Here is a 12,152-nt window from a genome sequence, read left to right as displayed (position 1 = left end):
CAAGGATTATTCGAAAATGTAGGTTTTGAGCTAAATTGGCTCAAGATAGGAAATCTATGTTTCTTCATGATTCTACTCGCATTGAAGTTTAAGATAGCAATGTCAGCAAGGGTAAAGACACTATTAATTTCTTTTAAAAATTGGGTGCTGAAGATTTCGAAAAACTTGTTGATGACCAAGTTGAGGAAGAACAGTTTCATATTAGTATGTTTTGTATTTATAGCCTTTTCAGTTTGCATATTTTCTCAATTTGTATTCAAATCAGTATGCATGCTATTAATATTTATATGCATTCAAAATCTCATGTTGCATAGTTTATGAATCTTGTATTTGTTCCTAATTTATATTCATCCCAAAAGCATGCCAACCAATTATGTATTTTTTATTTATAGGAAGAACAACTTCCTATTAGTTTGTTTTGTTTTTATAAAAAAAAATTCCATAATTTTGTATATTTTCTCAATTTGTATTCAAACCAGTACGTATGCCATTAATATTTGTATTCATTCAAAATCTCATGTTACATAGTTTATGAATCTTGTATTTGTTTCAAATTTGCATTAATTCCAAATGTATGTCAACTAGTTATATATTTTATTTAAGAATGATTGCAGCAAGTATTCACTAATTCCTATTCAGTTTTAAATTTCATTGTCACTTTTCCATCATATTATTTTTGTATTTTATATATCATTATTTATACAAAATACAACATAAAAAATTGAATGAATACAAATACAAATAATATACATATTGGAATGAATATGACTTAAGAAATGATACAAGATTCTGAAGAAAACAATAAATACACAGTGAAAAAAATACATGAATACAAATATGTTTCTTAAATAACTATAGATTCATTTGGCATACCTGTTGGAATGAATACAAACTAATAAAGAAATACAAGTTTCATTATACAAAATACAACATGAAAACTAGAATGAATACAAATACAAATAGTATACATATTACAATGAATACGATTTAAGAAAAGCTACAAAATTAAAAAAAAAAACAAATACACTGTGAAAAATGTATGACAAATAACAGATAAAACTACATGTGTTCAAATTTGTAAATTAAAAAAATTCAAATTTAATCTATAAAACTATAAGTTATTATCATAGAGTTTCATAACACTAATTAGTTTTGAAAGACAGGGCCAAATAATGACGCACAAGAGACGTTTCTACTAAAAATAAAACAATCACAATTTGGACAAGGAGGATAGTTTGAAGTTAAATGTGGAGTTTTAGGAACAAGTAAAAGAATCACCTATTTTGGGTCTCATAATCTTTTGTGACGGAAGTAATGAGGACTTTCAACAATTTTATCTAATTTGAAAGATTCTTTCCCTTGATTTTCTCTAATTTGTTATTTCTTAGTTATATTATGTTAATTTAAATAAAGAATTTTTTTTATATAAAACAGCCTTGTAACAAAATAAAATATTGAGATTTTAAATAAATATTAAAAATATGGCTAATGAATGATTAAATGGTAAAATATTAGTGATTTGAAAATTTTCCCATTATTTTATTTGTTTATTAACTCAAAATTCATTTTTAAGGTGAATCAGTCCATATCGACGTCCCCACGACATTTTGACAATTTGTATTGGTCTCTCTAATCAAACAAAAAGTGAACCGCAAAGCCCTAATGTAAAACCCTCAGCTTTGTGGTTCTTCAAACACAAATCGTGGGGAAATGACTACTTTCAAGAGAGCTTCAAGAGCTCTCACATCCAAATTAGCTGCAATTTATACTTGCAATTTTCATCCGGTAACCTCTTTATCGCATTTTTCTTATACTCAAAATGCTTCATTTTGCTCTCGTCCTCGCCAAAACAATAAAGGATCAACTATAGATTTGAATCAGTACCCTTCTGATAACATTCGTAACTTTTCAATTATTGCCCATGTTGATCATGGAAAATCAACCTTAGCTGACAGACTTCTGGAACTTACTGGAACCATTAGAAAAGGACACGGTCAGCCTCAGTACTTAGATAAATTGCAGGTAAATTCCCCTTCATTCATGTTATAATAAGTAATGGTTAAAATGCTCTTTAAGTTTGAAGTTGCTCAATTTTATTTTCTTTTTGAACTGGAGCAACCCCTGTTTCTTCAAAAATTTACTCCAATATATGTAAACTTCTAGTTAGCGGTAAAGGTTGTGTACACTTTAATCTTGTAGACACCACTTTTGTGGGGTTACACTGAGTATGTTGTATATGTTAAGTTTGAATAGACATGGAGGTAGCGGAGAAGTTAGAAATTTTGTTAAGGGTATGTATGAAAAATTATTTGACAATATATTTCGTATAATTTTCTATATGCATAATATAATTTTTCGACGAAGGGCGTCCAATTGGCCACCCTGGGCTGGGCTATATGTGGCTATGTGGATCTTACGAAAGTAATGAAGACATGACATATATGCCATAACATTTGTATAACTATAATATATGATTTTTGTAACATGCCGTCTGAAATATTTTCATAACATTTGTGTGGTTTTAAAAGGTGAAAAGAGAAGTTAAGTTAAAATTGTAACCAAACTTAGAAACAAGTCATTCTTTTTGGAACGGGACTAAAAAGGAAATATTGCCAGATAAATTGGAATACTCTTCCTTGTGAATTTTTTAATCTTTCTAGCTAGAAGTCGAGACATTCAGGGGTTACTTATTGAAGTTAACTTAATTATGTCTCCCCCTTGCATGGACGAGCGTAATACTTTCTTATGGGTCAAACACCTGAAAATTCATTTTTCATGGGTAGAAATGTGTGACCATTTCATATAAAAAGTTAAGCTATTAGAAAGAGTACACTTTTATTACTTAATTATGTCTTCGACATTATTTTTTTAATAGTGAGAAAAAAAGAAACTTTTATCAAAACTTTTGGGTTGAATCAGAATATTTTTGAACTTTTGGTTGGCTTTGTTATTTATAGTGTATTTTTATAAATTTTCCATTTGCCCGATAAAAATGCCTCTCATAATCAGACAGCGTTTAGGGGCGAGCATGTAAACTGTTTTGAGGTTATCTTTGATCATTTTTCTGGGTCCAGAAGCCTTTATTCTGTAACATTTGTGCTAATATGATTATTTCCGGGCTCAAATATGGGAAGTTGTGTGTTAGCTGTTGTAATGCGTTTGCATTTACTTATTAGCTTTAGGTGAAAGTGAAGCTTTACATACATATTTGGCTTGGAATGAAGGCAGTCCTATATTGGTATGAGGATTATGACAATTTCACACCCTTATAAAAAAACAAACAAAAGAATTAGATTTTTTTACACTCATAGGAGTTCGTTGTCGTATTCTTTAGGAACGGACAATTGTGGAGCGTTTGTCTTTCATCCTTTGTCTGTGACAGAGGTTGTGTATGTTGTGTATGTAGGGGTATAAGGAAGGGGATAAGTTCGGTTAAGAGGCTATGTACTTCATGGATTTATGCATATTTTTTTTGTACTTTGAGGTTATCAATTTGAAATGCCAGATCACATCTTTATGAGAGAGAACTAGAGGTGAAGTGTGACACAGTAGTGCTAATCATCTTGGTTTTTTTTCCCCTTCTAAATAATGAATATAGTTGAGAGATGTTCACACCCTAGGAAAGTGATGCTGATCTGAAGTGATAACTATCCTTCTGTTGGTTGAAATGGTGGTTATGAACAAAAAACCTAATTGTCTGTTTAACTATTCGAGGATGGAACTAGAAGAGAAATTGTGTTTGGTATGAGGTGGACTATGACAGATCTAATTTCGTGAGGTTTTAAATGAAAGTTAGGGAAAGAAAATCAATATCTTTTTTTTTTTTTTTTTTTTGAAAACCGAGAAATCCATCTGTGACCCGCCCTTCGGACCAATCACAACCTTCTAAACTCGGTGGATAATGGGCCCGCCCCTCTACCCTTCTCCACTTAAATACCGGGCTTCGCTTTGCATGGTGTGGGGCTTGAACCTGCGACCTAAGCCACAAATCCTCCACCTTTTGCCACTTGAGCTAGGCCTTGGGGGTGAAAATCAGTATCTTTTTAAAAGCTAAAAGGTAGGAAAGCCTTGCTTTTGTTGGTTTGTGGTGAACCTTTTATTTTTAGTGGTAGGTGAAGGTGTTAAAAGGGGACATGGTATGGTAGACCTAAAATCACATGGAAGGAAGTGTCTCAAAGGACCTCTAAATGCTTGGTATCAATAGATATGGCACAATGGAAGAAAAAGATTCACATAGGAGATAGCTGCTAGTTGAGGATAGGTTTTTGTGAAGGAGGAACTAACTAAGTAGCTAATCACACTTGCACCAATCACAGTGTGTGTATAATATAATACAATTATAGCTAATAACATCAAGGTACTTGTATACACGTAGTTAGTTCCTTTACACCCCCCTCTTTCAAGCTAGGAGCTATGAAGATGTTCTTCATACCTAGCTTGGACATAAGATATGTGTGAGGGCCTTTGCCAAGTGCTTTAGTAAGAACATCTGCAGGTTGTTCGGAGGATGGGAGGTAGGCAGTGACAAGTAGTAAGCCATCCTGAGTCTTTTCTCTGATGAAGTGACAGTCAATGTCAATGTGTTTTGTTCTCTCATAAAACACATGGTTAGCAGCAATTTGTAATGCTGAAGTACTATCTGAATAAAGAGGCACTGGTAATGAAATGGCAACACCTAATTCCTGAAACAAACCAACAGTCCAAACAACTTCTGCAACAGTTGAGGCCATGGCTCTGTACTCAGCCTCTGCTTCGCTTCTAGAAACGGTAAGCTGCTTTTTAGACTTCCATGAAACAAGTGAATCTCCATACTTGATTAAGTATCCAGTGATTGAGTGATTGACCTTCTGCTGTTGATACATGAACCCCAATCAGCATCACGAAACACCTTCAAATTATTTCCACCAGTAGATGACATTAAAATTCCCAGACCTGGTGATGTCTTCAAATACCTGACCAGTCTGAGGGCTGCATTCATATGTGAGGCCTTTGGTGCATGCATAAACTGACTTAAACACTAAACTGTAAAGGATAGGTTTTAGACTTGTATGAAACTTTTATTATTGTTATTGTTATATATATATACACATATATTAACGCATTTTCAGTTATACAGTATTTTATTTATTATGATGATGATATGATATGAGCTTATCCAAACTTGTTTGGGACTGAGACATAGTTGTTGTAGTGGTTCATTAACCAGTTCCCTTCTTCTGACCACAACACTTCAAAACCTCTAACCTCTGCCTCTCCGCCAACTTCACCCCTTCTCCCACCCTCTCTAACTCCCAAACTTCATTTACAATTTCCTTAATTTTGACCTTTACCCTTCCAAAACACTTATTCCACATCCTAATTTTTTTGTTACTTTTAACTTTTTTTGCAAGTCTGAAAGAGGGAGTTCCAACTTCCAACCACTTCATAGCTATTCCACCAATCATTCACTCTGTGACCAAAGTCCACCACATGCAACCACATGTTCTCGAATCTGAAAGATGCTCTTATGCTTGTGCCTCTTCCACCCTCCAACATGATAGGTAGGTGATGCAATGTCAATTTGGGAGGGCGTCTGTATCACATTTGGAGTCAACTCCTACCTAGTGGTAGACACCAAGAACCTGTCAACTCTTGATCAAAGATGTAGAACCTTCTGACCTGGCCCAAGTGAAACTAGCACCTATCAAAGGAGGATCAATAAGAAAATGATAATCAATATACTTTAACTCCATTTCCCTGAACACCACCTGACAGCCCACTCTTTCTTCCAGGAATCTAATAGTATTATAGTCTCCACCTAACACCCACAGAATATTCCAATCCCCCAAAGCCACCGCCATCTAATTGCAAAAAATTGCTTTAGACCTCTCCCTGGAAGGACTATACACACCCTCAAGACCCCACTTGAACTGAGCAGCTAACAAAATCTGTACTGTTTGTCATTTGTCATTATTAGAGAACTAATTACTTGTGCTCTTTGTTCATATATATGCAATTAACTCCTGATACTGTTTGGTATATTTATGTGAAAATGTTGTACTTTGTCTTAGGTAGAGAGGGAACGGGGAATAACTGTTAAAGCCCAAACAGCAACTATGTTCCATCGTCACAAGTTCCTTGGCAGTGACACAGATTTTTTGTTGAACCTTATTGACACACCTGGGCATGTGGATTTTAGCTATGAAGTATCCAGATCTTTGGCAGCTTGTCAAGGTGCCCTTTTGGTTGTTGATGCAGCCCAAGGTGTGCAGGCACAGACTGTTGCTAATTTTTACCTCGCGTTTGAATCAAACCTGGCCATAATTCCTGTCATAAATAAAATTGATCAACCCACTGCTGATCCAGATCGGGTAAAAGCACAGCTCAAATCTATGTTTGACCTTAATCCAAGTGATGTACTATTGACATCAGCAAAAACTGGTCTAGGTCTAGAGCAGGTTCTTCCTGCTGCAATAGAGAGAATTCCTCCACCCCCTGGAAAAAGCACTTCACCTTTGCGAATGCTTTTGCTGGATTCATATTATGATGAGTACAAAGGAGTTATCTGCCATGTGTCTATTGTTGATGGTGCTCTGCACAAGGGTGACAAGATTTGCTCTGCTGCGACTGGCCAAAGTTATGAAGTTTCCGATGTTGGTATCATGCACCCAGAACTTGTGGCGACAGGAATCCTTTTAACAGGTCAAGTTGGATATATAGTCAGCGGAATGCGTTCAACAAAAGAGGCCCGTGTTGGAGATACTCTACATCATACACGAACAGTTATACAGCCCCTTCCAGGTATCTTTGCTATGTCTATGCCATAGATTTTAGAGGAAAATTGGAATATTTAGAAAAGCACAGCAACTTGCTTATGTGGGCTGTGGAGAAGATATCTTTCATAGTCGAGATGTCCATGTTATTTATGATGTCTCGAGTTCCTTTCCCCTACCGACCTCCCCGCACGCCCAAAAAAATTTGTGAGAGGGAAACTTTTGGTGGATCTTCCAAATGGGCTAGAGAAAATGCCTCACAAGAGATTTTGGTTGATGTTCCATAAACAAAAGCAAAAGATGCATTATGTTAAAGCTTATGATTGGACAATACATCCTATCAACAGTTTTAGCTTCATACCCTGAAAGGTTTAGCTATGCACAATGTCATCATGGCCTCTAAAAGATTTCATTATGAGATGGTTTGTGTGTTTTTCTATTCTTGTTAGCAGAGCTTGTCTCATCACAATATTTTCCTTGGTGATACATGAAGGTTTCAAGCCAGCAAAACATATGGTCTTTTCTGGCCTATATCCAGCTGATGGATCTGATTTTGAGGCACTTAACCATGCCATAGAGAGACTGACGTGTAATGATGCCAGCGTCTCTGTAACTAAAGAAAGCAGCACAGCTCTAGGTCTGGGTTTCAGGTATGGATAAATCGTACTTCTTGACATTATATTTTAACTTCATTTATTGTTCCTAATTTAGTCTCTTAACCCCATCTAACAGATGTGGTTTCTTGGGCTTACTTCACATGGATGTTTTTCATCAGCGACTTGAGCAGGCATGTTCATAAAGTCATTTTAAATGTATTTGCCTCAGTTAAAACCTGAATTGATGAATATCAAACAAGGAAGACAACCTATCTCTTGCATACGCAATTACTTCTCCAGATGCTGGTCTCTCTTGTTGGAACCCCTCTCTCTCTCTCGTGCACGTGCACACACTTGTACAAAAAGATAAAAAAGGAAGAAGAAATAAGTCTTGATTCCTTCCTCTTATGGTTTCTTTTTCTGTTTGGAACAATTGAAAGATAGCACTGTATTTTACTTCAGAAGTTGATTATTTAGTGTAATGGCTGACAGGAACATGGAGCACATGTCATTTCCACTGTTCCTACAGTGCCATATATTTTTGAGTACTCAGATGGAAGGTATGGTTGGTTACCTGCATGCTTTTACCTTTTTAAACGCTCTTTACCAACCTTACCAATCTTCTTCTGTTTCCTCCTTTTCTCGGTTCTATCCTTGTAGCAAATTACAGGTTCAGAATCCAGCTGCTTTGCCTTCAAACCCCAAAAATAGACTCATTGCCTGCTGGGAACCTACTGTGTTAGCTACTATTATAATCCCTAGTGAGTAAGCTCCCATGAACTTAACATTTTTTGTTATTTTCCTCAGCAATCTGTGGCAATTTCTTGATCTCTCTGCTTGGGGTTGTTTGGTGTTAAGGAAGTATATTTTTACTCACATCATACTACTGCTTTAAGGTATGTGGGGTCTGTTATCACTTTATGCGCTGAGCGTCGCGGGGAGCAATTGGAGTACTCATTCATTGATAGGTAACTGTTTCTTCTTATGCTGATTAGATGTCTGCTCATGAAAGATGTACCAAGTATGTGGCACACAAAGTGACATGAAAGCTATTACATTTTCTTTTTGTTTTTAACTTTATTCTTTTCTTTTCAATCATTTATTTTTAAGTGAAACTAGTGGGTGATTACAGCCTTTTAATGTCTTGCCAAATATCTTCTGGAAAGACACTTTATATAGCAAAGCATGCTTGATTTGAAATTGATTTTTTTTTTTTGGACTTTCATGAGGAATTTCTTTTCATCTTTTCTCAAGTTCTTATTAACTTCAAGATTGATGGTATACAAGTTTTCCCATCTTGTGCAGCCAGCGAGCTTTCATGAAGTATCGCATGCCTCTGAGGGAAATTGTTGTGGACTTCTACAATGAATTGAAAAGTATAACATCAGGATATGCTTCGTTTGATTATGAGGATTCAGAGTAAGTTCGCTCCTCTCCTCTTCTTGTGCTGTTTCTCTCAGGAACATACAAACACAACACAGAAATTTATCCATCAAATATATAAGTATGAAGGACTCACCTGAGCATCTTTCCGCACATAAAAGTTTAATTCATTCAGCATAAAAGTTTTCCACAACAATTTTTTCTAGTTGCAAGTGCTTCTGATCCAATTTTGCTGCTTCCTCTTTTCCTTTCATCCGCTTTTTTATTTTTTTATTTTTTTTGGGGATAGATATCAGGCTTCGGATTTGGTGAAGCTGGATATTCTCCTTAATGGCCAACCAGTTGATGCCATGGCAACCATTGTCCACAAATCAAAAGCTCCACGTGTTGGCCGTGAACTTGTGGAGAAGCTTAAAACATTTATAGACAGGTTGACTTATTCACCCTGTTATCTGTTTCATTTTGTTTTATTGCTACTTCCAGTTCTAATACAGATAATTGAGCAGGCAGATGTTTGAAATTATCATACAAGCTGCTATTGGATCTAAGGTCATAGCCCGGGAGACGTAAGTTTAATTTCTCCATCGATATCATACATCTGGCAGACTATTACATTATCCTGTGAAATATAATTATCACTGTTTCAGCTTTTTTCTATAACACTTCTGTTATTATACAAAACAGTGGTGATTATTTATGGTTTCCTCCCCATGATGAGTGGCCACCATTGATGTAAAAACATGCTATTGAACAGCTGTTTTTGGCTGATTGCTTACTAGATTAGGGATTTAACTGGCAATCTTATTCCACCTTGTTCCCAGTCTCAGCTTTTTCTTCTCTTTCAGAGTCTGCAAGCAACACTTTTTTGATAGTAGACAACAACCTTTTTAAATCTTTAGATTTTTAAGTATAGTAGGGAAAAAAAAGTTTGTAGGAACAGGGAAATTTTGGAATACATGTTCATGCTTTTACTCCCTTCCCTTGTCCAGTTTTGTATTTTGCAGGAGGAGGAATGGGGTGGTTCACCCGATGTTGTTTCTTCTATATGCGATGTATACTTTTTTAGAGTATTAAAATTTTTTGGGCTAAGTTTCAGAGATAAACGGTTGTAGTGCTGTTTGATTTATATATCTTGTTTCAGGCTTTCTGCTATGAGAAAAAATGTTCTGGCAAAGTGTTATGGTGGTGATGTTACAAGAAAGAGGAAGTTGTTGGAGAAACAGAAAGAAGGGAAGAAGCGAATGAAGCGAGTGGGATCCGTCGATATACCCCAAGAGGCATTCCACGAGTTACTCAAGGTCTCATGAAGACTATCTTAAATGCCTTCTAGATTTCTAGATACAAAAGGTAAATGAAGGAATTCCTCTATTTCTTCCCAGTTAATAAGTGTATTTGTTTTGTCCCCTTTAGGGGCAGGTTCTTGATAATTGAATATTGATAGAAGTTTTAGCAGACAGGGGAGACACTGATGAGTAGAAAATGGGAACACTAGACTGACAAGAAAGTTGTTTCACGGGATTTAAACTCCTCGTCTAATGAAAAATTAGTTAGGAGTAGTAATAAGTGTTACTCAGTACCATGTTAGCTCGGTTAACATAACTGATTTTTCCTTGCATAAAGCGTAAGATGTCGTCATATACGATGATGGATACCCACACAGTTGATGTTGTACAATCACTAAGTTCCATTGCACAAGCTACCTTTGTTAGACGAGTGGATGAAGATAAAGTTCAACGGGTATGACTATAAAACCCCAATTTTATCCTCATTTTATCCCTGGAGACATACAAATGTTTTGTTGTGGTCAAAGTTGACCCCTTTTTTCATGTGTTGGAGGTGGGATAATTTAAGCCATTGAATAACCCTTTTTGATGACATTATTGTTGGAAGAAAGATCAAATCAGGTCTCTATTGGTCCATCGTACAACATGGATCTCAGCTGCATACTCTGCAATATTTGAATTCAGAAGTATACCAAGTGCCATGGTAGAAAATTTTCTTGCTAGAATTGATAGGGACGTGACATTTCCTTATTCGTATCGTCCAAATCGTTAGAGGGTGGCATAAATTGAGTCCTAATAATGTAGTTGATTGAATTTGGAACTAGATTATGGAAAACTTGATTGTTAACGTTGCTTGTCGTCCCAGATTTTAACCGTATGATGTAACAACTTTGGTTGAAATTGGTAACGGCATTGATTCTTCATTCCGTCTCTCTATTTTTTATTGCTGATTTGAAGTTAATGGGTTCAAAATTTTAGTCTATTTAAATTACCGGTTCTAAATCAATAATTTGTATATATTCAACAGAGATCTCGAGATAAATATAGAATTTTGACCTTATTAGGTTCGGCCGAACCCATAAGTGGTATACTAGCGCTGCGGCTCTGCCCCTCTGTAATTTTGAGGGTGCATGTTCAAGCTAATCCAACTTCTTTTTCAGCATTTTAATTCCAATTATCTTGAATTTTATATTATTAAACAACGTCCAAGTCAATTACAGGTAACAATACATAGTAAGCCGCATCAGTGATAATTAATCTGATTGACAAGCTTTTATCACACATTAATTTTATATATAGTTTTTTTTCCTCCTTTCAGTTTTAGCATATTCTACCTGAAGTAAAATCTGTATTTTATTTTCAGATTACGAATCTCACTTATTATTAAAAAATATGTTTTGCCGACCTGATATGTTTGTGGGAAAAATCATACAGTATCGGTGCATGTAAGATAAACCCAGAAAAGAAAAGATGTTAGTAATTTGTTACAAGCAGTTAAATTAGTGCTCTAACCTGTTTTAATCCATCCAAATTTGGTTCAATTCGTCCATTTGTAACTTTCAAATGCTACTTGTAAAATTTGATTGTCTTGGTCCTAAAGTAAAGTTAGGGTTTCTAAATATTCTCTAAAAGATAGATATTCACTATAATTATAACACTCTCATTTGAATGTCTAATTAATAGATAATGTGCCTCGTTAAAAATCTTACTTAAAAAACATCAAAAAAAGAGAAACTCTAGTGAAGGAAAAGAGTACACATTTCTAATAACATGCATCGGCTGACTCATTAAAAACCTTACAAGGAAAACTCAGTGGGACAAAACCTCATAAGGGAAAAAGAGTGCAACGCGTATTAACTCACCCTAATGAGAACATCTATTTAAAGTATTGAATCTTTTGCATTCCAAGCTTGTGCACCATCTTCTTGAAAGTTGCAATTGGTAGAGACTTGGTGAATAAGTCAGCCACATTGTCACTTGAACGGATCTGTCACATATTTATATCACCATTCTTTTGGAGCTCATGTGTGTAGAAAAGCTTTGGCGAAATGTGCTTTGTTCTATCTCCTTTTATGAATCCTCCCTTAACTTGTGCTATGCATGCTGCATTATCTTCATATAAAATGGTGGGTACTTTA

At 35.4% G+C, this 12,152-nt stretch overlaps 1 protein-coding gene across 6 annotated transcripts; it reads left to right on the top strand.

The window, feature by feature from the left end:
• Window positions 1-1,612: 1,612 nt before the first annotated feature.
• On the top strand, window positions 1,613-10,941 carry LOC102603343 (translation factor GUF1 homolog, mitochondrial). 6 transcript variants are annotated; one of them, XM_006342234.2, is made up of 12 exons: window positions 1,613-2,022; window positions 6,051-6,780; window positions 7,246-7,402; window positions 7,485-7,539; window positions 7,841-7,908; window positions 8,009-8,113; window positions 8,245-8,316; window positions 8,654-8,767; window positions 9,021-9,161; window positions 9,238-9,297; window positions 9,873-10,078; window positions 10,352-10,941. In XM_006342234.2, exons 1-11 carry the CDS (start codon window positions 1,711-1,713, stop codon window positions 10,036-10,038), a joined length of 1,980 nt encoding a protein of 659 aa, XP_006342296.1. In that variant the 5' UTR covers window positions 1,613-1,710; the 3' UTR covers window positions 10,039-10,078; window positions 10,352-10,941. The 6 variants fall into 6 exon arrangements, with proteins under 6 accessions (XP_006342296.1, XP_015161988.1, XP_006342295.1 ...); XM_015306502.1 differs by having other exon boundaries at window positions 10,185-10,941; XM_006342233.2 differs by having other exon boundaries at window positions 9,873-10,941.
• The last annotated feature ends 1,211 nt before the right edge of the window (window positions 10,942-12,152 follow it).

The sequence above is a fragment of the Solanum tuberosum genome, unplaced genomic scaffold (assembly GCF_000226075.1).
Source record: "Solanum tuberosum cultivar DM 1-3 516 R44 unplaced genomic scaffold, SolTub_3.0 scf00036, whole genome shotgun sequence".
Classification (NCBI taxonomy): Eukaryota; Viridiplantae; Streptophyta; class Magnoliopsida; order Solanales; family Solanaceae; genus Solanum; species Solanum tuberosum.
This window is presented reverse-complemented; position numbering and strand designations above follow the sequence as displayed.